The sequence below is a fragment of the Narcine bancroftii genome, chromosome 2 (genome assembly GCF_036971445.1).
Source record: "Narcine bancroftii isolate sNarBan1 chromosome 2, sNarBan1.hap1, whole genome shotgun sequence".
Lineage (NCBI taxonomy): Eukaryota > Metazoa > Chordata > Chondrichthyes > Torpediniformes > Narcinidae > Narcine > Narcine bancroftii.
In genome coordinates this window covers 352,950,847-352,975,619 of record NC_091470.1, presented here as the reverse complement: position 1 = coordinate 352,975,619, position 24,773 = coordinate 352,950,847, and the positions used below count along the sequence as shown (strand labels likewise).

At 44.6% G+C, this 24,773-nt stretch overlaps 1 protein-coding gene across 4 annotated transcripts in view; it reads right to left on the bottom strand.

The window, feature by feature from the left end:
• Positions 1-24,773, bottom strand: part of LOC138755765 (focal adhesion kinase 1) — a 457,595-nt gene that overhangs the window by 356,889 nt on the left and 75,933 nt on the right. Inside the window, exon 2 of one of the 4 annotated variants that reach the window (XM_069922329.1) lies at positions 14,418-14,524. The exons of 2 other annotated variants lie outside the window; for them this stretch is intronic. In XM_069922329.1, coding sequence (XP_069778430.1) covers positions 14,418-14,478 — 61 coding nt within the window. In that variant the 5' untranslated portion in view covers positions 14,479-14,524. Of the gene's footprint in view, positions 1-14,269; positions 14,395-14,417; positions 14,525-24,773 lie in introns of those variants that run through there. One more of the 4 variants, XM_069922334.1, reaches the window with a different exon arrangement.

Here is a 24,773-nt window from a genome sequence, read left to right as displayed (position 1 = left end):
ACTTCAAGAGTGTCAAGGGGCAGAACTGAGTGCAGTCAAGAAGAGCTGGGTAAGTTGAAAAGGGAGAGGTGGATAAGTAACGTTGACCAGATGTACTAAATGTAAAGATTTTTCAAGAGGTAGCTGAAGAGACTGTGGAGACATTACTATTTAGTGCCACAAATGTCATTCCACTCTAAGAAGGGAGAGGGGCTTGATGGCATGAATGACTTAAGTTAAATTCTAACATCTTGTTCTTCAGTTAGGTGTTAGAATCTGTTATTCATGAGGATGCATTATCAAACTGAGGTACACAACATTATGATGGGTATAAATGGAGTAAATGCAAGCAGGTGGTTTCTACTGAGGTTAAGAAAGATAAAAACCTAGAGAATATGGATTAAAGATAAAAGCAGGAAAGTTTAAAAGGGGCGGCGGGGGGGGGGGGGGTGGGGAAGAAAACTTGTGCAGCAATCGGTGGGAGTGTGGAATGAGCTGCCAGCTGAATTGGTAAACCCAAGCTCAATTTTGACCTTTTTGGGAAAATTTGGATGTGCAGGAATGGGAGCTATATGGAGAGAAATGGTCCGGGTGCAAGCGAGTTACACAAGGCAGAATGATGGTTCGCACAGACTGAAGGGCCTGTTTCTGTGCTGTAGTGTTCTATGGTTCTATGTTTTAGCATACTTGGAGGCAGATGGGAAAATGGGCAGAAGTCCGAATGGTTTCCTTTTGGGGAAATCTACTGGAATTCTTTGAAGGAATAACTGGAAGGACAAATGAAGGAGAGTCAGTGGATGTTGTTTACCTGGTTTCCCAGAAGGCTTTAGTCAAGGTGCTGCTCTTGAGGATACTGAGCAAGTATTGAACCCACAGAAATGCAGAAAAGATATTAACATAGGTAGAGAATTGGGTGACTGGCAGAAAGCAGAGAGTAGGGATAAAAGGGTTGGCTGCCAGTGACCTGTGATGTTTCAATCATTTAGATCACCCATTGTCGACCTTTTTTTAAAAAAAAAAATCCCCCCCCCCCCGAGAATTCTGCTCAAAGTTCAAGGGCCAACTTCCCCATCAGTCAAGTTTTGATTTCTTCATTTCTCTCCTACGAATTACATAAAAATATTTGTTTTATGTGAAGTGAAAATAAAACAAGGCTTTTACTTGTGCTGTGGCCCCCTAGGGGAAGGTGAGTGGGTATGAGCCCTGTTAAAAATGGCTGATTAATATGATAGAATTAATGGTTTTGTGGCCAAGTTTGCAGATGATATAAATATAGGAGGAGGGGCAGGTAGTGTTGAAGCACTGAGTCTGCAGAATGACTTGTGTAAGGATATTGAGCAAGGAAATGGAAAACAGTGTAGAGAAGTTTATGATCATGAATTCTGGAGGAAGAAATAAAGCCACAGAATATTTTCTAAACCAATAACAGGTTTAGCTATTGGAGGTGGGGAGGGACTTGGGAGTCCTTGTGCAAGATTCCCTGAAGGTTAACATCCATGTAGATTCTGTGGTAAGGAAGGCAAAATCAAAGCTCGCATTAATTTCAAGGGGGATAGAATCTCAAAGCGGGGATGTAATGTTGAGGCTTTATAAAGGCCTTCGTCAGACTGCATTTGGAGTATTGCGAGCAGTTTTGGGCTCTTCAAAGGAACGACTTGTTGGCATTCGAGAGTGTCCAGAGGAGGCTCACAAAAATGATCCCCAAAGTGAAAAGGTTATCATTCACTGGCGTTTAGAAGAATATGGGGGGGGGGGGGGGGGAATCTCATCGATATCGATTAAATATTGGATAAAGCTGGATAGAGTGGACAAGGAGAGGATCTCTCTGACAGTGGGGGCATCTGGGACCAGAGGGCACAGTCTTAGAATACAAAAATGTTTTTTTAGAAAAATGATGAGGAAGAATTTCTTTATCCAGAGGGTAGTGGAGGCTAAGGTATTGGATCTATTTAAGACAGAGATAGGTTCTTTATTAGGAAGGAAACCAAGGGTTTCAAGTAGAAGGCAAAAGAATGGAGTTGAAAAAGATGGTCAATCAGCTGTGATGGATGGCATGACTGACTCTATGGGCTGAATGGCCTAGTTCCACTACTAGTTTTTGGTCACTTCAGGATCAATGTGCACAGATCATTCAAATGTAATTGAGACAGATAATTACAAAGAAAAACAGATATTTTGCTTTATATTTCTTTGGATGTTCTCATCAACAAAGACTTTAATCTCATGCTGTACCTATGTAAAACTCCAGTTAGATCATTTGACACAAGCTTTTATGACATGAGAAGAAACTAATGTAATAAGCATTATATTGATTGTATACACATGGAAAAAGGACTTTTGAATTCTCATTTCTCCTTCATACACTCAAGTTTCCTTTTCAATCACATTTTCTAATAATTGGAATTAGAATTTAAGATGGGGCTTTTTTTCTTAGTTGTTTCACTGGTAATAATCAATTGGTTTGTAACCTAATCTAATTTTTCTAAATTCTTCACTGAAAGCGTACAGCTGATTGTACCCCAAATTTGTGTAATGATCCCAGAGGGCAAGACTCCAGAACTGACTTCAAGAATTCCTGATAAAAGGTTAGCTTTTGCTGATCAGAATCCTAGCTTTAGCACATTTTCTGGAAAGACTATCAGTAAGAATTTATCTGCTAGGTATTTTGATTAATGTTCAAAAGAAACATTACCAAGATCTCTTTGATGCTTTTGCAAAAAAATAAAATTATCTTAAAACTTTCAACAGCTTTATTTCTATTTGAAGATCTGAGAGTGGCAAGCAGCAAAGGAGTGGAGGTCATACCAATTTCTTTGGAGCAGAAAAAGACAAATGAGGTTGAAATGTATAATGGCTAAAGCAGATGGGTTTAGAGCCGGGTTAATACATACATCGAACTACAATGTTGCAGCCATTAAAGTAAAAGAAGCACATGTTATCTATAGGAAGCTGAAACGGAGCAAGGCCTTCCAGGAGTTTTAAAGAAGCAGGAAATAACTTTTGGGGGAAAAAAGAAATTGGGACAGCTGAAAAGAGCCATGAAACTTCTTTTGCAAGTTGGACAAAGGTCATTTTATAATCCTATGCAACTTGTGTGCTTCACAAATTCAGTCAACTACATATGGAAATTCACAAATATTTACACTTGAATGCCAATGTTTTACTATTTTAAGTAAAATTTGTTTGTCAATACACTTTTTGAAAATCAATGTAAACACTGATGGAAGAGCTCAGTATTTCTTTCATTACGCTTGTATTTGTACTTCTAGTCAATTTTTATTTTCTTCCTACATCCCTGATGTGTGGATAATGCATAGAAATACAGATTTGATGACAGAAAATTCTTACAAGCTGTCATTTTCATTAACATTAATGCACAAGATTTGAAAATTTCAATTCCAATGCATGACATTAAAAACATTGGTTCCGACAGGTGCTTGAAAGATTCATTGAATGATTACATTGTCTTATTATAAACAATCAGCAGGCTTTCCAAATCTAATTGAGCTTTCAAGAAAGTAAATGAATGAAATGGATGTGGTGTATATGGATTTTAGTAAGGCCTTTGTCATGGTAGATTCATCCAGAAAATCATGAAGCATGGAATACATTGAAACTTGGTTATGCTAATTCAGAAGCAAAAAAGAGAGACTGGAAAACTGGAGTAATTCAAAATGCTAGAGGAACTAAGTGGTTCAGGCAGCATCCATAGAAAACAACAAGATACAAATAGGAGACTGGGCAGAGAAGTGGCAGATGGAGTTCAATCTGGAAAATTGAAGTGATAGGTTAATGTTAAGATTCTTCACAGGATGGAGGAACAGAGGGATGTTGGTGTCGAAGTTCATAAATTCTTCAAGATTGCTATGCGTTGGCTTTCAGATGGAGGGGATTGAATTTAAGAACTGCAAAGCAAAAGCTTTTATTATATATTTTCTTTGGCTTGGCTTCGCGGACGAAGATTTATGGAGGGGGTAAAAAGTCCACGTCAGCTGCAGGCTCGTTTGTGGCTGACAAGTCCGATGAGGGACAGGCAGACACGATTGCAGCGGTTGCAAGGGAAAATTGGTTGGTTGGGGTTGGGTGTTGGGTTTTTCCTCCTTTGCCTTTTGTTCGTGAGGTGGGCTCTGCGGTCTTCTTCAAAGGAGGTTGCTGCCCGCCAATCTGTGAGGCGCCAAGATGCACGGTTTGAGGTGTTATCAGCCCACTGGCGGTGGTCAATGTGGCAGGCACCAAGAGATTTCTTTAGGCAGTCCTTGTACCTTTTCTTTGGTGCACCTCTGTCACGGTGGCCAGTGGAGAGCTCGCCATATAACAGGATCTTGGGAAGGCGATGGTCCTCCATTCTGGAGACGTGACCCATCCAGCGCAGCTGGATCTTCAGCAGCATGGACTCGATGCTGTCGACCTCTGCCATCTCGAGTACTTCGACGTTAGGGGTGTAAGCGCTCCAATGGATGTTGAGGATGGAGCGGAGACAACGCTGGTGAAAGCGTTCTAGGAGCCGTAGGTGGTGCCGGTAGATGACCCATGATTCGGAGCCGAACAGGAGTGTGGGTATGACAACGGCTCTGTATACGCTTATCTTTGTGAGGTTTTTCAGTTGGTTGTTTTTCCAGACTCTTTTGTGTAGTCTTCCAAAGGCGCTATTTGCCTTGGCGAGTCTGTTGTCTATCTCATTGTCGATCCTTGTATCTGATGAAATGGTGCAGCCGAGATAGGTAAACTGGTTGACCGTTTTGAGTTTTGTGTGCCCGATGGAGATGTGGGGGGGCTGGTAGTCATGGTGGGGAGCTGGCTGATGGAGGACCTCAGTTTTCTTCAGGCTGACTTCCAGGCCAAACATTTTGGCAGTTTCCGCAAAGCAGGACGTCAAGCGCTGAAGAGCTGGCTCTGAATGGGCAACTAAAGCGGCATCATCTGCAAAGAGTAGTTCACGGACAAGTTTCTCTTGTGTCTTGGTGTGAGCTTGCAGGCGCCTCAGATTGAAGAGACTGCCATCCGTGCGGTACCGGATGTAAACAGCGTCTTCATTGTTGGGGTCTTTCATGGCTTGGTTCAGCATCATGCTGAAGAAGATTGAAAAGAGGGTTGGTGCCAGAACACAGCCTTGCTTCACGCCATTGTTAATGGAGAAGGGTTCAGAGAGCTCATTGCTGTATCTGACCCGACCTTGTTGGTTTTCGTGCAGTTGGATAATCATGTTGAGGAACTTTGGGGGACATCCGATGCGCTCTAGTATTTGCCAAAGCCCTTTCCTGCTCACTGTGTCGAAGGCTTTGGTGAGGTCAACAAAGGTGATGTAGAGTCCTTTGTTTTGTTCTCTGCACTTTTCTTGGAGCTGTCTGAGGGCAAAGACCATGTCAGTGGTTCCTCTGTTTGCGCGAAAGCCGCACTGTGATTCTGGGAGAATATTCTCGGCGACTCTAGGTATTATTCTATTTAGTAGAATCCTAGCGAAGATTTTGCCTGCAATGGAGAGCAACGTGATTCCCCTGTAGTTTGAGCAGTCTGATTTCTCGCCTTTGTTTTTGTACAGGGTGATGATGGTGGCATCACGAAGATCCTGAGGCAGTTTACCTTGGTCCCAACAAAGCTTGAAAAACTCATGCAGTTTGGCATGCAGAGTTTTGCCGCCAGCCTTCCAGACTTCTGGGGGGATTCCATCCATACCTGCTGCTTTGCCACTTTTCAGTTGTTCGATTGCCTTATATGTCTCATCCAGGGTGGGAACCTCATCCAGCTCTAGCCTTAGGGGCTGTTGAGGGAGCTGGAGCAGGGCGGAATCTTGGACTGAGCGGTTGGCACTGAAAAGAGATTGGAAGTGTTCTGACCATCGGTTGAGGATGGAGATCTTGTCGCTGAGGAGGACTTTGCCGACTGAGCTGCGCAGCGGGCTTTGGACTTGGGGTGAGGGGCCGTACACAGCCTTTAGAGCCTCGTAGAAACCCCTGAAGTCGCCAATGTCCGCGCTGAGCTGTGTTCGTTTGGCGAGGCTAGTCCACCACTCATTTTGGATCTCCCGGAGTTTGCGCTGAAGATGGCTGCATGCGCGACGGAAGGCTTGTTTCTTCTCTGGTCAGGACGGCTTTGTAAGGTGAGCCTGGTGGGCAGCTCGCTTCTTTGCCAGCAGCTCCTGGATTTCCTGGCTGTTTTCGTCAAACCAGTCCTTGTTTTTCCTGGAGGAGAAGCCCAGTACCTCTTCAGTGGATTGCAGTATGGTAGTCTTCAACTGATCCCAGAGGGTTTCAGGGGACGGGTCCGTGAGGCGGGTTGCAACGTCGAGCTTTGCTTTGAGGTTTGCCTGGAAGTTTCCTCTCGCTTCGTCTGACTGCAGGTTTCCAACATTGAACCTCTTTCTGGGGGCTTTATTGTTCCTGGGCTTTGGCTTGAAGTGAAGGTTGAGCTTGCAGCGAACCAGCCGGTGGTCAGTGTGGCATTCCGCGCTAGGCATGACCCTGGTGTGGAGCACATCTTGTTTGTCACTTTCTCGCACCAGGATGTAGTCCAGGAGGTGCCAGTGTTTGGATCGGGGATGCATCCAGGTGGTCTTAAGGCTGTCCCTCTGCTGAAAAAGGGTGTTTGTAATGACAAGTCGCTGTTCTGCGCAGAGCTCCAACAGGAGGCGCCCATTGTCGTTGCACTTGCCGACGCCATGCTTGCCCAGGATTCCTGGCCAGGTTTCTGAGTCTTTGCCGACACGAGCGTTGAAGTCGCCCAGGATTACAACCTTGTCGGCTGTAGGGGTACGTTGGATGAGGTTGCGCAGGTCGGTGTAGAACTTGTTCTTTTCTGCTGGTTCCGCCTGGAGGGTTGGAGCATAGACACTGATGAGGGTGATGTGACGCTTGTTTTGAAGTGGGAGTCGCATGTACATGATTCGGTCCGAGAGGCCTGGCGGAAGGTTTTCGAGTTTGGAGGCAATGAAGCTCTTGACCATGAAGCCTACACCAGATAGGCGTCGTTCATCCGAAGGCTTGCCAGACCAGTAGAGTGTGTAGCCCGCGCCGCGTTCTTGGAGGCTGCCTACATCTGCCAGGCGGACTTCACTGAGAGCGGCTATGTCGATGTCAAGTCTGAGGAGTTCATGTGCAATGAGGGCAGACCGACGTTCAGGTCGGTGGCTGTCAGCCTTGTCTAGCATGGTTCTGATGTTCCAGCATGCTAGCTTGAGTTTGTGAGCATCTTTTGAGGGGGGAGGACGTGGAGGGGGGAGGACGTGGAGGGGGGAGGACGTGGAGGGGGGAGGACGTGGAGGGGGGAGGACGTGGAGGGGGGAGGACGTGGAGGGGGGAGGACGTGGAGGGGGGAGGACGTGGAGGGGGGAGGACGTGGAGGGGGGAGGACGTGGAGGGGGGAGGACGTGGAGGGGGGAGGACGTGGAGGGGGGAGGACGTGGAGGGGGGAGGACGTGGAGGGGGGAGGACGTGGAGGGGGGAGGACGTGGAGGGGGGAGGACGTGGAGGGGGGAGGACGTGGAGGGGGGAGGACGTGGAGGGGGGAGGACGTGGAGGGGGGAGGACGTGGAGGGGGGAGGACGTGGAGGGGGGAGGACGTGGAGGGGGGAGGACGTGGAGGGGGGAGGACGTGGAGGGGGGAGGACGTGGAGGGGGGAGGACGTGGAGGGGGGAGGACGTGGAGGGGGGAGGACGTGGAGGGGGGAGGACGTGGAGGGGGGAGGACGTGGAGGGGGGAGGACGTGGAGGGGGGAGGACGTGGAGGGGGGAGGACGTGGAGGGGGGAGGACGTGGAGGGGGGAGGACGTGGAGGGGGGAGGACGTGGAGGGGGGAGGACGTGGAGGGGGGAGGACGTGGAGGGGGGAGGACGTGGAGGGGGGAGGACGTGGAGGGGGGAGGACGTGGAGGGGGGAGGACGTGGAGGGGGGAGGACGTGGAGGGGGGAGGACGTGGAGGGGGGAGGACGTGGAGGGGGGAGGACGTGGAGGGGGGAGGACGTGGAGGGGGGAGGACGTGGAGGGGGGAGGACGTGGAGGGGGGAGGACGTGGAGGGGGGAGGACGTGGAGGGGGGAGGACGTGGAGGGGGGAGGACGTGGAGGGGGGAGGACGTGGAGGGGGGAGGACGTGGAGGGGGGAGGACGTGGAGGGGGGAGGACGTGGAGGGGGGAGGACGTGGAGGGGGGAGGACGTGGAGGGGGGAGGACGTGGAGGGGGGAGGACGTGGAGGGGGGAGGACGTGGAGGGGGGAGGACGTGGAGGGGGGAGGACGTGGAGGGGGGAGGACGTGGAGGGGGGAGGACGTGGAGGGGGGAGGACGTGGAGGGGGGAGGACGTGGAGGGGGGAGGACGTGGAGGGGGGAGGACGTGGAGGGGGGAGGACGTGGAGGGGGGAGGACGTGGAGGGGGGAGGACGTGGAGGGGGGAGGACGTGGAGGGGGGAGGACGTGGAGGGGGGAGGACGTGGAGGGGGGAGGACGTGGAGGGGGGAGGACGTGGAGGGGGGAGGACGTGGAGGGGGGAGGACGTGGAGGGGGGAGGACGTGGAGGGGGGAGGACGTGGAGGGGGGAGGACGTGGAGGGGGGAGGACGTGGAGGGGGGAGGACGTGGAGGGGGGAGGACGTGGAGGGGGGAGGACGTGGAGGGGGGAGGACGTGGAGGGGGGAGGACGTGGAGGGGGGAGGACGTGGAGGGGGGAGGACGTGGAGGGGGGAGGACGTGGAGGGGGGAGGACGTGGAGGGGGGAGGACGTGGAGGGGGGAGGACGTGGAGGGGGGAGGACGTGGAGGGGGGAGGACGTGGAGGGGGGAGGACGTGGAGGGGGGAGGACGTGGAGGGGGGAGGACGTGGAGGGGGGAGGACGTGGAGGGGGGAGGACGTGGAGGGGGGAGGACGTGGAGGGGGGAGGACGTGGAGGGGGGAGGACGTGGAGGGGGGAGGACGTGGACCTGTCCTCGGGCCTGCGCAAAGGAGCTTTTAGGTGGAGTGCAGTGCGCGCAGTACTGGCCCCACCCTTTACACCCATGGTCCGTGTGCCGTGGCCAAGCAAGCTGGGACGTGGCAGCGAGGTCCTTGGGTCGTAGGTTTTATATCGGAGTGGCCTTCTCCTATGCAGGTTTCTTACCCGGGCTGGAGGGGCCTGCCTCCCCTCCTAGGTCGGTCCATACTGCCCGGACCGGGGCAGTATATTTATTATAGTATTTATTATATATAAATACATATAAATAATAATGTGTGCGCATGTTTGTCTGTTCACCATGCAAATCAATATGGAGCACTCTAGAAATGTCCAAGGAGGTTCAGTCGGGGTAACATTTGATGGTGAATGTCATGACCACATTGAATTTAACCTTTAAGGTCATATGAAGTGCAAAAGTTCAAAAAAAAAATTGAACTTGCACCAGGGACACCTCAATTAGTTATAGTGCTGTGCATAAATGTACATTCAGAACAAAAACAAGTGGCCAAAGCAACCTGGCCCACCTCGGTGCTCAGGCCTCCACACAAACAAGGAGCAGGAAATGGAGGAACACAAGCCTGCCTCAGTGCTGATGCCACCAGGCACTCCATGAGCAGACATCAAGTCTGCTAAGAAAGAACAAGCAATACTCCAAGCAATATGAAAAGCCACCAGCCAAAGGGCAGCCCCATTTACTATATGCTGCATTCAATTACTCAGTTGATATTGAGTATTCTTCCATTAATGCAATTGGCTCCATGTTAGAGGTATGCCAACATTGTGGAGCAAAGAAGTGGAAAGGTGAAACACCATCGATACGTTGTTCCAATCAAAAACTTAGCATACCTCTACTGGCCGAGCCGAGCCTCCACAGCCATTGAAAATGCTGCTGCTAGTCACCACAGCAGAGCCCAAACATTTTCTCAAGATTATCGGAGCCTACAACTCAGCATTTCAGATGACATCTTTTGGAGTCAACAACAACTGAGTGTTTTATTCCCGGGCAATGCTGGGTATCCTGCTAATAGCTCAATAAAATTCTGGTTCAACCACACCATGTTCAGTTAATGTCATATCATTTGAGGAAGGTTGTGGAAGAGATCTACCAGCATTTTGTCTTATCAAAAAAGGTTGAATGAGCTGGTGCTTCTCGATTTGGACCGATAGAGGTTGAGAGGAGACATAATAGAAGCATACAAGATTATGGAAGGCATGGATAAGGTGGACAGCCAACATCTTTTTCCCAGGACGGCAATGGGCAATACCAGAGGACATTTAAGATGAGTGGAGAAAGGTTTAAGGGAGCTGTCAGTTTTTTTTATTTTGCACAGTGGTGGGTGCCAGGGAGGTAGTTGAGGCCGATACAATAGGAACATTTAAAAAAAAGACTCTTAAATAGGCACCTGGATGCAAGAAAAATGAAGGGTATGGGCTGAGGGGATGCACGATTTAAATTGATGTATTGGTTTGCGTAATATAAAGCCACTAAACAGTCTGTCCAGTTTGACGAATCTCAATAATATTCAATTTAGTTGATGGCCTTTATACTACATGAAGGACTTCCTTAATTCATCTCCTTAATTTTCCCAACAACACAACTCATTTCATCACAATGCCTTTTAGCATTGGCAATACTTGATGACCACTAAGATGTCCAGGTAGATGATCAAAATCTTCTTGAATGAGTACAGTTTTAACGTACCTTAAAGGAGAAGTGATATTTAGAGAGAAGAGTACAGAGTCTACTACTGGAATGGCAATTAAATTTGGATGACAGACAAGAGGCTAGAATTAGATACACTCATATTAAAGAATTACAAAGTAGGAAGAAGATTACAGAGAGGAGGAGCAGCTCAGGAGTATAAAAGATAGGAGCCAGGATTTTAAAATCACAACCAGGAATTATTTTGGTTGAGAAAGCACAGGAGTGTTGAGTAAATGAAAGATGACCTATCAAATGATACCATCTGATCAATGGGTTTTACCTAAATCCAAGTCCTTTATTCTAAAACTTGCATATGGAGATTAACTAATTAAATTCATTGGAAGTGTCTGTTTAAAAAAAAAAAATATGTAATATTTTGATCATCACATTTTGTTGAGTATTATTGGAGCACAAAAAAAGGAATTAAACATTATAAATAAACAATTCAAGAGGAAGATCACAGTTTAAATTGGCATCATGACTAGCAGATATTGTCGGCTGAAAGGTCTGTTTCTGTATTTTGTTTCATGTTCAGTCCCAGCTCACACGTTCTGTCATTATAGTTCATTAAATTGTTTTTTTCACTTGGAGCAAACTGCCAGAGGAGGTGGTTGAGGCAGGTACTATTGCAATGTTTAAGAAACATTTATACATAAGCCCCTTTAACAGTGCTTGAAAGCAGGCCTTTATCCACCTTTCGAGCACTCTGTGAAAGAATCACAAGGTGGGGGTCTAACACTTGCCCATCTTCGATCCACCTGGGTAGGTAGTCTCAGCAGTGAAGCATATTTGACTCACAGAGCTGGTTTTCAATTCTATGTGAACACAAGCCATCTTCCTAAAAAGTGTCATGTCTATGGGAATATCACGGCTTTCCAATATAAAAGGGGCTACAGATCGGATAGGTTAAGAGAGCTATAAGCCAAACAGATGCTAGTGGGACTAGTGTAGGTGGGAAGTTTGTATGCTGTATGGCTCCATGTCTTCTTGAGTAGAATCTTGCTGGACCTGGCCTACTGCCCAAAACCATCAGCCTCCTTCCCTGCATACTCATGAACACCAGATATAGGAAGCTAATTTTGCTGGCCTTCCATACCCTTGAGCCAGACATTGAGCCTGCATGGCAACTCTGACTGCAGAATAATCATGATAAGTTTCGGCAAAAGAAAAATGGGAAAGTGGACACAAATGTACCTCCGCCATTGGTAATTTCCCCCCAATACACATAGATCCTGTTTCACAAATACTCTAATTACGAAAATTCACTTTTACAAAGAAAGCCATGTTTGCTTTAATGAATGGACTTGAATGGGTTTTCGCTTTTACAAAAACAGTCTCCAATAGTTCTGAATGCTTCTTCACTTTACACCATTTTAGCTTACTAAAGGTTTCCTAGGAACACTCTAGTTTTGTAAAGTGGGGTATACCTGTACCTTTAAAATGAAAGCAAGTAAAATCAACTGAAAACTTACTTTCACATCTAAATCTGGTCAGGCCATGGAGGGTACTGTATAAAAGAGACCTGAGATGGAGGTCCATATTTCCCTTAAATACTGTGACATTGGGTAGTGAAGATAGTGTTTGAGTTAGTCTAATCACATTTTCTACAATTGGCCCATATACTTCTCAATCCTTACTATCCACATACTGCAACTGTTCGAATGTTTTATAAATATCATACCATTCAACTGGAAAGGAGGCAAAAAAGATTCACGAGGATATTACTGAGACTCGAGGGTTTGAGTTACAGGAATCAACTGAATGGGCTGGGACTTCTTTCCCTGGAGTGAAGGAGGATTGAGGGTGACTTTAGTTAGGTACACAAAATCATGAGAATAGAAAAGATGAATTGTCACAGTTTTTTTTAAACTCAGGGTAGGAGAGTCTACAATTTGAGGGCAGAGGTACAAGTTAAAAGAATTATTTTTCTACACAATGGGTGGTATGTGCATGTATGGACAAAATTGTGGAGGCAAGTAAAACTATGAGATTTCAAAGACATTTAGACAAGAATAGAGATATTTTAGAGACTTACAACCCAAACAGAGACAATGGAACAAGTTTAGATCGGCAACTTGGTCAACATGGATGAGTGGACCATCCTCTATGACTATCCATAGGGCAAGAATCGCTATCAAAATCAATGAGTTTTCATGCCCCATGTTAGGTCTGACCTAGCATGATGCCTTTCAGGCTCTTGAACCTCTCACCATACCATACAAGTCAAACCAAAACACCACACAACCACCAAAAATCTGTCTGCACTTTTCCAACATCACATAATTTTCTCAGTCTCTTCAACTGTGAACATTTATCTATCCTTTCAGATTTATTATCCCTTTCTACTTTCATGTAGTAACTTAATTTTTATTTATTTATTGTTTTATAGAAGCAGACAAGAATTTCTGTGCATCTGTTTATGTATATGACAATAAATGTTCATCAATTTTCCCGACAGGATTTTGCCACTGCACAACAAATCTGTCAACAAGTCTTGGACTCCCCACAAAATGTTCACAATCTGGAATTTACTCCCACTTAAATGTTTGAACTCTGGCCACAACCAAGAAGATTCAACGCTTTCAAGGATGGCATCCTTTCCCACAAGCAACTGCTGAAGTAATCTCTTTTTAAATAGTGGATCTAAACTGTTCATTAAAATGACTTTCAAGGGCAGGGGAGGGAGATGAAACAAAGAAAACCACCAAAATGAATCAGCCTGTTCCTCTGTGCCAATATTCTGTTGTAATAAAACTAATGCAAAGGAATCAGTTGCATTTTCAATTCAAAACACAAACAACAAATTACAAATTATGCTGTTAACAGATGTTCTGAAGAAACAAAGGAGCACTCGAAATCACAGTAACAGATATCATTTCTTCCTGATATGTTTTTTTTTAGCCCTGTGTGCAAAGTTTAAAAAAAAGTATGCATTAATACACCACCTGGCATACATGCATCTCAAAACATTTTAAAGTCAAAAAAGAACCTTCTTATTCATAAGAAATAGGATCAGGAGTAGGCCATCTGGCTCATCAAGCCTGCTTCGCCATTCAAAGTAATCATGGCAGATCTGATGACAGATCTATCTCCACCTACCTGCCTTTTCCCTATATCTCTTATTTCCCTTAACTATGTATCCTCAGACCCAAAACAAAGCTTGCATGTTGCTTTCCATTGATGCTGTATGATCTGCTGAGCTTCTCCAGTTCTTTTGTGTACTGTACTGCATTAGAAATGCAGCTACTGAGTCATGAAGCAAAACTCTCCATACAATTTGTGCATATTACACAAATAAAAAGATATTTTTATATGAACAATGGGTCAAGGGTGAAAGGTGCCATTTTTATGGGGAACTTCTTCACTCAGAGGGTGGTGAGAATGTGAAATAAGCTGCCAGAAGAGGTGGTGGATGGTGGACAGGTACACAGATGGGAGTAGGATGAAGGGCTGTCGTCTGGATGTAGTTCGATGGAATAACAGAATAAATTGTTTGCCACTGACGAGATAGGCTAAAGGGCTTGTGTCTGTGCAGTTGTGTTCTATGATTCTACGGAGAACGTTGCTATACCAAATGGCTCAACCCAAAACGTTGGTGATCCATCTTTATCTTTGCTATACAACGTACACTGTTTGACCTGCTGAGTTTCTCCAGCATTGTGCTTTTACCTCAACCTCCGTGTCGGCAGATTTTGGTGTTTTACTTCTATTTCCCAGGATGTTGTTATGGTTCTTCCCTTTATCCATTGGGATCTTTGTGCACCCTAGCATAGCAGGTTTACCCCAAAGGCAAAATTTTGCATAGTCAGGGTTGTACCATAAAGAATGGATCCTTTAGCCCAATTCATCCACGCTGGCCTAATCCAATTTGCCAGCATTAGCTCTGTATCCCTCTGCTCTTCTCCAATTGTATTTGCTAGAAATCTGAAATGATAGCAAAAGTTGCCAGAAATAATCAGCAAATCAGATTTAATCGCTCATCCGAAGACTTTCAATACACTTCATTAATGCACTGAAGTTTTCAACACACATCATTGTTCAAACTTAGTATCAGATGTTAGAACAGAATATGCCACACTGGAACAGGCCCTGTGGCCTATCATGTCAACTTGTTTATTTTCTGTCACATACAAAGCCAATGACTTTGAAGCCATGGTCATCTTCGACTACGAAGGACGAACAACAACTTTCCTCTTGCAGTTGTTCTTGCAAAATGTGTCACCTCACTGTTGCAGTTTAAATTCCCAAACTCACTAACAACATTATCACTGAGGTGAAAAGCTAATCACAATTATGACCTAAATGGAAAATGTTAATAGATTTCACTTTTACACATTTATAAGTGTGTATATATTTGTTTTTTTTTATTTTATTTTCCAATGGTGTTTCAATGAGCAAGTCAGCAATGGACAAATTCACTTAGGAAACAATGAAAACGTTAGAAAATTTAAATGTTTAAATTTTAAACATATATCAACATACAGTACGGTAACAGGCCCTTCCAGCCCAGAAGCCCATGCCACCAAACTACCCCAATTAACCTACAACTCCTTTGCATTTTGAAGGGTTAGAGGGAACACATACAGACACAGGGAAACATACAAACTCCTTAGAAACAGCATTGGATTCGTACCCAGGTCGCTGGCACTGTAATAGTGTTGCACCAACCGTTAGGCTGACCGCATTTTGGAATGCATTCTTTGGCTTGGCTTCGCGGACGAAGATTTATGGAGGGGCATGTCCACGTCTGCTGCAGGCTCCATGGTGACTGGACAAGTCCGATGCGGGACAGGCAGGCACGGTTGCAGCGGTTGCAAGGGAAAATTGGTGGATTGGGGTTGAGTGTTGGGTTTTTCCTCCTTTGTCTTTTGTCAGTGAGGTGGGCTCTGCGGTCTTCTTCAAAGGAGGTTGCTGCCCGCCGAACTGTGAGGCGCCAAGATGCACGGTTGGAGGCGAGATCAGCCCACTGGCGGTGGTCAATGGGGCAGGCACCAAGAGATTTCTTTAAGCAGTCCTTGTACCTCTTCTTTGGTGCAACTCTGTCTCGGTGGCCAGTGGAGAGCTCGCCATAGAACACGATCTTGGGAAGGCGATGGTCCTCCATTCTGGAGACGTGACCCACCCAGCACAGTTGGGTCTTCAGCAGCATGGATTCGACGCTTGCGGACTCTGCCAGCTCGAGTAATACAAGAACAGATGCTAATCCTCAGTTAGACGATGCTTTCCATGACTGTTTAATTCATGTCTACGTCAATCAGAATGTAAATGAGAGCAATTAATGGCTATTGTTTGTGAACAACTGCACTGTTAGGTTATTTTGACTTCAAGGGTGACCACTGACAAACTTGATATCTTAAGATCCTTGTTTATCTTTCCAATGTAGAAGAACACAGCAATTCTGTGACTTCTTATTGAATAAAGAACAGAATTTTGGAGTAATGACAGTTAAGGTAATTAAAAGATTCTTAAATCCAATTTTGAGATAACTGGAAAGGTGACAGCTAAAAGAATAAAAGATTTGTGCAACGTATTATGGGATTTTAAACTAGAATTGAAAATTAAGTTGAGACATCCCACCTTATATCAAATCAAGAATCAACCTAAACATTTCATTTTGGAGAATGCAAATTATAACTTAGAAGCATGGAATACAAAACAGGAAGAGACACTGATCTCTTTATTTTTTTTTTTAAATCACTTATTTTTGAGGAAATCAACACGAACTTAATCATGAAAAATTGGTTACTAGGTACTTAACATTTTGTAATTCTTGGTCACATCAAGGGGAAAACTCAGGAGAGCATTGAAATGGAATGAAAATTCATTATGTTTAAAAACTATCAAATTGAATTCCATCAAAATTATTCCATTGCAAAACCATCAGGAGTTAATGTGCAGGATACAATGTCTTTTATTCAACATTTTGAAAAATGATTAAACCAAACACTGACCAAAACCAGGATAATAAACAAACATCAATTTCACCACGAAAATGAAAAGTCACTGAATAAAATAAATGTGTGTGGGAAGAAAGGCAAAATGTTGTTTGTAGATGACACGACACCGTAGTTGTAGCTGAATTTCAAACAGCAAGTTCGAGAAGAGGAAGGAGATAAAGAATCTGCTGGCACTGTGTCAAAAACCAACCTCCCCCTCAGTGTCAGCAAAACAAAGAAAGCAGAGAGAAACATACATCCCCATATCTTTTTATTTGTGCCTATTACCCGGCACCTACGGGGATCACAGATTTCACATACGCGAATTTTCCAGTTGACCGAGACTCGCTCTTCCAATGCCTAATTAATACACCTGGATTGAGAATACAGGTCGTCCTCAACTTCCGATCTATGCGAGTTATGTCCACTCACACAACAACCAAAAATATTTTTTAAAATCTTTATTAAAACCTCTGTACAAGTTCATATTTTGTATTAAAAGTGCTGTATACAGTGGTCCCCACTCCTTATTCCTCACGGTAGCCCGAGGTCTCCATTCCCCGTCTTATGACCAAACCAGAGTTCAACCAATCCTTCAGTCACCCTTATGGTCACAAGTCGGAGACTACCTGAACACCTCATTAAAGACAAGACAGTGCAAAATTTAAAGTAATTTGAAAAAAAAATCAATATTGTAGTCCTTAATGATCTAAAGTTATCAAGTAATTCTGATTCTTTTTCAGATTCTGATTTATTGTCAGAGTACAATCATATATTCAAAATACCCTTAGCCACGGGAGAGGTGCCAAAGGACTGACTGATGAGCAGTCATGTTGTCCCTCTGTTTAAGAAAGGCTCCAAAAATAAACCAGGTAATTATCGGCCAGTGAGCCTGATGTCAGTAGTTGTAAATTATTGGAAGGAGTTCTGAGAGATAGGATATATAGGTATTTGGACAGCAATGAGCTGATTAAGGACAGTCAGCATGGCTTTGGATGAGGTAGGTTGTGTTTTACAAATCTTGTAGATTTTTGAGGAAGTTACCAAGAAGGTAGATGAAGGAAAGGCTGTGGATGTTGTCTACATGGATTTTAAGGCGTTCAACAAGATTAGTTCAGAAGGTTAAGGCTCTAGATATACATAGAGTGGTTGTAAACTAGATTTGAAATTGGCTGTGTGGGAGAAAACAGAGATGGTTGCTTCTCAGACTTGAGGCCTGTGATGAGTGATGTACCTCGGGGATCTGTGTAGGGACCATTGTTGTTTGTTGTCTCTATCAATGATCTGGATGATTAATATGGTAAATTGGATCATCAACAATTATGCTAATGACCCAAAGATAAGAGGCTTAGCGAACAGTGAGGAAGATTTTCAAAGCTTGCAGAGGGGTCTGGACCAACTGGGAGAATGGGCCAGTAAATGGATGTTGGAGTTTAAGGCAGACGTGCATTTTGGAAGAGCAAATCACAGAAGGACGTACACTATAAATGGTAGGGCACTGAGGAGTGCAGAGGAGCAAAGAGACCTGAGGATACAGGTACATTTTTCCCTGAAGGTGGATAGGGTTGTGAAGAAAGCTTTAGGCATCTTAACCTTTATAAATCAAAGTATTGAGTATAGGAGTTGGGATGTTATGTTGAAGTCATATTGTAAAAAGATTTGTGATTGATTAAGCATTATCTTGTGACATTTTAAAGAATTCTGGGAGTTTTTGCATTGTATGTAACCAACTCTTATTGCTAAGGATTATAGAATTGTAACTATAGATCAACTTTTAACAAAGAGTGAACTTCCTCGTTCAGTTTCTGTAAAAAAAACTCAAGGTTTACCTTTCCACACAAGGGCTGTCACATAAATCAGTTGTAATGGTTTTCGAATCAAGAAAGGGGCAACAGCTGTGACGGTGTTGAATGAGTAATTGAAGCTAAGTAGTAACTAAAGGTTTTGGGAGACTATTGAATGAACAAAGAAATTCTAAGTCAATGGACAAATGAGAAAGCTGTTTCTAATTAGTTAGAATACATGGAATCATACACGGGCATTGATCCAATTTACTACAAAAGAACACACCAATTTCCCTACAAACTTCAAGAAAGGGAATCAGCTCTATAGGAGTCTCATTGATATTTCATAGGCCACCCCCCCTTTCTCCCACTGGTGTTACAATTGAAGTAGTAAAACTGTTTGTATTTTAAAATTGGTTCTGTGGTTCTCTGCTGTGCTCTTTATTCACAGATAAGTTTGCAGTGCGGGCAGACTTTAACAATGCAAGACATTGGTGAGGACAAATTTGGAATATTGTGTGCAATTCTGGTTGCCTAGCTACAGGAAGGATATCAATAAGATTGGAAGAGTACAGAGAAGATTTACTAGGATGTTGATGGGTCTTCAGGAGTTGAGTTACAAAGAAAGATTAAACATGTTAGGTCTTTATTCTTTGGAATGAAGAATAAGGGGAGACTTGATCGAGGTTTACAAAATTATGAGGGATATGGAGTAAATGCGAGCAGGCTCTTTCCACTGAGATTAGTAGTGATAAATACGAGAGGACAAGTCTTTAGGGTGAAACGGGAAAGGTTTATGGGGAACTTCTTCACTTAGAGAATGGTGGGAGTATGAAATGAACTGCCATCTGATGTGGTGGCTCCAGACTCTATCTTGAGTTTTAAGAATAAATTGGAATAGATACATGGATGGGAGAGGTCTGGAAGGTTTATGGAATGGGAGCAGGTTATTGCAACTAGCTGAGCAATGGTTGGCACAGACCGAATGGCCTGTTGCTGTGCTGTTAGGTTCTACGGTGCTAACCTGGTGGTCCTTTTTTCCCCGCGGATGAGGCAGAATTACCAGTTATTAGGAGTGCAAAAAAAAGACTCTCAAACACATGCAAACAAATACAGAAAAAAAAATCCCATAACTTACAAAATGTAGGTAAAGACAAAGTCTTACTAATACACCTAATACTAATTAAAAATAAAGACTCTTGCTAGGCAGAGATAGGGAACACCTTGAGAGAGTCGCAACAGTGGTGAGTGGCATCAGTCTGGTCTTCATCCTGGTGCCCCAATCATGCCCTCGGCGCTACGCACCTCACCTCCACGCCAGGGTCCCAGTCAGGCCCTCAGCGAAATCCAACTCACTTCCACGCCAATGTCCTGGTCGAGCCCTTGCAGCACTTTTCTCATGCTGACAAACCGGCTCACCTCCACTCAAGTGGTGACAGCGAAAAAATATGCGCACATTGAGGAGCATCGCTCGTTCAGCGGGGCAAACCTGTGCGTATGCAATGAAATCTCAGTACTCCCTGCGAGGTCCATCCAACCAGTCTTAAGTCAATTATTTATTTACTTCCTCTATTTTTCTTTGCCAGTTGTTTGAGTTTGCAGCTGATTCCATTCTGAATAATGGGGAGTTTTATTGTATGTTGACTTATGCTAAGAAAACATCACTACCAATCCGTCCTCATTCAACCACATCTACGCTACACCAAGAAAGCACACAAACTACTTGCTCAGAATCAGAAGGAAATTAACATATCCACAAGGTCTAATACACATTTTTACCCAACCCAATGAGGCAATCTGGGAGCTGTGTGAGGCTATAAACCAACTGCAAACCGCTGTGGATTTCAACCAGGTGAACCTCAAGTGTCAGGGCTACCTAAATTCCACCAGTATGTGGACTTTGCTACAAGAGGGGCAAACATGCTGGACTTTGAGTATATGAACATTTCCGGTGCATATGGGGTGGGGTCCCGCCCCCACCTCGGATACTCAGACCACATCTCTAATGATAATCCCAGCAACAGACCGCTCGTCAGATGCTCCAGACTAGTTCTAAAGCAGGTTAAAACCTGGCCAGCAGGGGCCATTTATGCACTCCAAGACTGCTTTGAGTGCACTGACTGAATCAATCTAAAAGAGCATAGGGCTTCAGTGACCAGCTACATTAATAAGTGTACTGACGCCATCACTGTGCCCAAGACCATCATAACTCGCTCCAATCGGAAGCCATGGATGACTGCAGAGGTGTGTGTGCTGCTCAGGAACCAAGACGATGCCTTCAGAGCAGACAACAAGGTCGCCCTAGCTATTGCAAAAGCCAAGATGTCTAAGGCCATCATGGAAGCAAACCATGCGCATTCACAGCAAGGACACACAATGCATGTGGAAAGGCATCCAAGAGATCACCAACCACAAGACTGTACCATCTGCCTGTGCTGGTGATGCCTCCCTCCCAGATGCACTGAACAACTTCTATGTACATTTTGAGGTTAAAAAAAATTATGCTGCAGTGAAGAAGTCCACCTCTCTTCCAAATGACCAGGTGCTGTGTCTTGCAGAGGTCAATGTGAAGAGAGAGATAGGCAAGGTCAACCGCAGAAAGTTGATGGGCCGGATAACATTCCCGGCAGAGTGCTCGGGGGATGTGCCGCTTAGCTAGCGTATGTTCTCACCAATATCTTTAACATCTCCGCGAGAACCACTGTGGTCCCATGCTTCAAAGCTGCCATTGTTGTCCCCATGCCAAAGAATTCCCGTTTCCTGCCTCAATGACTACTGCCCCATCGCACTCTCGCCCATCATCATGAAGTGCTTCAAGAGTCTCATCACGGGGCACATTAAGCTCCTGCTGCCCCTGTCACTGGACCCCCTGCAGTTTGCATAAAGACCCAATCGCTCTATAGACGATGCCATTGCCACCACCCTCCATCTAGCCCTCACTCACCTGGAAAAAAAGGACTTGTATGTTCGAAAGCTGTTTATTGACTTCAGCTCAGCATTCAACACAATCATACCACAGTACCTGATAAGGAAGTTGAGCCTCCCTCTCTAATTGGATTCTCAACTTCCAGTCTGGATCAGTAACAATACCTCCAAGACCATCACGCTGAGCATGCCCCCAACCCCAGGGCTGCCTGCTTAGTGCACTGCTGTTCACTCTGCTGGCTCATGTTTGTGGAGCAAAACACAGCTCGAACCAAATCATCAAGTTCACTGACGACACGACCGTATTAGTAGGAATGATGAATCCGCATACAGAGATAAGATGCAGTCACTAACGGACTGGTGCACAGCACAGCCAACAACCTGTGTCTGAACATCAAAAAAAACAAAAGATGGTTGTCAACTTCAGGAGGACCACGCTCCACTGACCATTGGCAGCTCCACTGTTGCAGTCATCAAGAGTATCAAGTTCCTTGGAGTGCACTTGACAGAGAATCGCACCTGATCCCTTAGCACCAGCTCCAAAGCCAAGAAAGCCCAGTAGTGCCTCGACTTCCTGCAAAGCCTGAGCAAAGTTCATCTCCCACCCTCCATCCTCACTACATTCTGCAGAGAATGTATTGAGAGCATCCTGTGCAACTGCATCACCACCCGGTTTGGAAACTGTACCTCCTCGGACCGCGAGACCCTGCAGAGGATCGTGAAGTCAGTGGAAAAGATCATTGGGGGCTCTCTTCCCACCATGAAAGATATCTACAACACTCAATGCGGCGAAAGGCAATAAACATTGTGAAGGACTCCACACACCCCTCATGTAAACTGTTCTCCCTTCTGCCATCTGGTAGGAGGTACTGCAGCACTCATGCCCTTACATCCAGATTGGGCAACTGTTTTTCACCCCAAGTCATCAGACTCCTGAATTCCCAGTACATTTGTGGATAGGGTACAGCGGACGTTTACTGTATACATCTTAATATTTTAATTGTGTTTAATTTCTATTCTAACTTTATGTAAATATGCTCCATGGTCCTGGAGAAACACTATTTCATCTTTACCATACAAGCATGGTATGAAAGATAAATAAAGGTGACCTGTCTTGACTCTACAGCTACTAAATGTTGAATCACATTGCAGCATCGACAAAATGTAAAATAGATTACGTCTTCATATGGCAAATATAAGATGACGACTAGTTTGGGGAACAATCGAATTGATGGAAATTAATTTGAGGACAATCAAATTGAAAACAACCACTGGTTCCTCTCAATAGATGGAATCCAATGCTTTGATAAGAAAAATGGCTGTGTCTCATGGTCCATTCCTTCCATCTATTTTTGCTGGAGTTGACACTTGGGGATGATCTTATCTATTGTTCTTCAATGTGTGCAGAATCCATACTGTGATTCAGCACCCAGTACTTAGCATGTCGAATGTGAATTAGGAAGGCCCAAGCAGTGACTTCCTCCGCAGCAGACTGGAAGAATCCACTGTGGTCCCTGCCGTAATATTTTTCTCCTTTGTTTTAAAGACAGTTACCATTACAGTACTCAAATTCCCTTGCATGCCCTCAATGACCTAAATGTGGGAAATCGGGCTGTGAAATTTTGACTTGGTTCCCAAGACACTGCTGTTTTTCAATTGAGAAATGGATGTTCTTTTCAATAACTTCTTGGTCTGGAACAATGGGGATTAACCTTGATCAAATGGTTTGCTGTGGGATAGAATGAAGGACTTATCGAGGACAGCATCACATTGAGGAGTCCTTTCTTGTAAGTGTTCCTCTCCGTGATGTGCTCAAGAGGACCCATTAATATTTGAGACTTAAATGGCCTTGATGACACTGAATAATCTGCATACCTCGTTATTAGACCACAGAGAAAAATAGATGCCAGAATGCATGGTCAGGGGTGGTGATGGAAGCTGGTACAAAAGCAAATTTCAGACACTTAAATTGGCACGAATGCAAGAAAAATAGAGGGTTATGGTCTGTGAGGTTGGGAAGGATTAGATTTATATAAACTAGGTTTGTATAGGTCAGCATAACATCATCTATACTGTTCTAATTTGAAATCACAAGATATTGATGAACGAGTTTCACACATTATTAAGTGAGCACAGATTGATTGGAGCAGCCATTATCAGCCTTTTATTCGGCTATGCCCTACATTTCCTCCCCCCCCCCCCCCCACCACAGGTCTCTACTCAAAGTTTATGGACCCCCTTCCCTGCGACAAGTTCGGGTTTCCTCTGTACTTCTACTTACTACATTAAAAAAATATTTGTGTTATATAGGGTGAAAACGAAATAAAGCTTTTATTTAAATATGCTCTAGCCTCCAGGAGGATGTCTGTAGAGACCCTGTTGAGAATGTCAGAATAGATTGACCAGCATAATCTTTCAGCACAAATAGGAGGCTGTACTCTGGTCAATAAAATTGACAAGCTTGGATAGACTCAGGCATGAATGAGAACGTCAGGCCAGGATGATAACTAGAGGTGAAAAATAGTCAATAATTATGGCCAATATGGGGTTAGAAGGATAGGTGAAAGCCAAATAGGCCAGAGCTTTCAATAATTCTGGCTCAGATCCTTGGGAGAAGAAATATTGTAGCAGATTCAGAAGACACTGGCTTTTGCCTTTGTTTTGTTTGACTGGACAAAATGAAGAAAAACAGTCAAGTAAGTGCAAACAAGATGCAGGGGTAAACTCCAGCTGTATTAATGTAAATATAGACCATTGTGGCCACTGCAATCACAGTGGACCCGATTAAAAAACCACACAAGGAGTTTTTTTGTTAGAGTGAATCAAACTGATTTACTCTTCAAAACCCACGCAACCTGTTAAAGCCCAAATCACCGCCCAGCACACGCTGACATCATCACACAGTGACATCACATAGGCGATATTATGCCTTCTGGAAGTTGTAGCACCGCCATAGAGCTGCTATATCATGCTAGTTTGTCGTTGATATCTTGCTCAGTTGTTCCCAAACTTTTTCGTGCTGTCGCCTCCAGGCCACATCCTGAGCGCCCCCCCCATACAATGGGACTGAGAGGGAAGACAGGGGTGGATGGCAGCGGGGGTGCCGAGACAGGGGGCGGTAGTGACGCCAATACAACATGGCGGCCACAGAGACCAGCTCTTGCAAGAACGCCTTGTCTAATCATACCAAAAAATCAGTCCATGTTAGTGTTGATCAAGCAAAGAATGAAACACAGAAAAGGCCAATTCATCGGGTAGTACCAATCTAGAGGCCTTCATATCATTCATAAATTTGCAAAGCAGATGTCAAGAGGGTTTTTTTTAAACAGGGAACAAAATTAAATTTCAATACCCTCATCCTACAAGTTCAAAACATTCAAAATGTTAGTCTATTAGAAGTAATTTTATCTCTAAATAATTCTACCTCATCAAAATTTTATTTTAAATGTTGTAACCAAATTTCTCTTGCAGTTTACTTAAGATGGAAGATTCATCATAGTTCAATATTCCATGCAGGAAATATGGCAT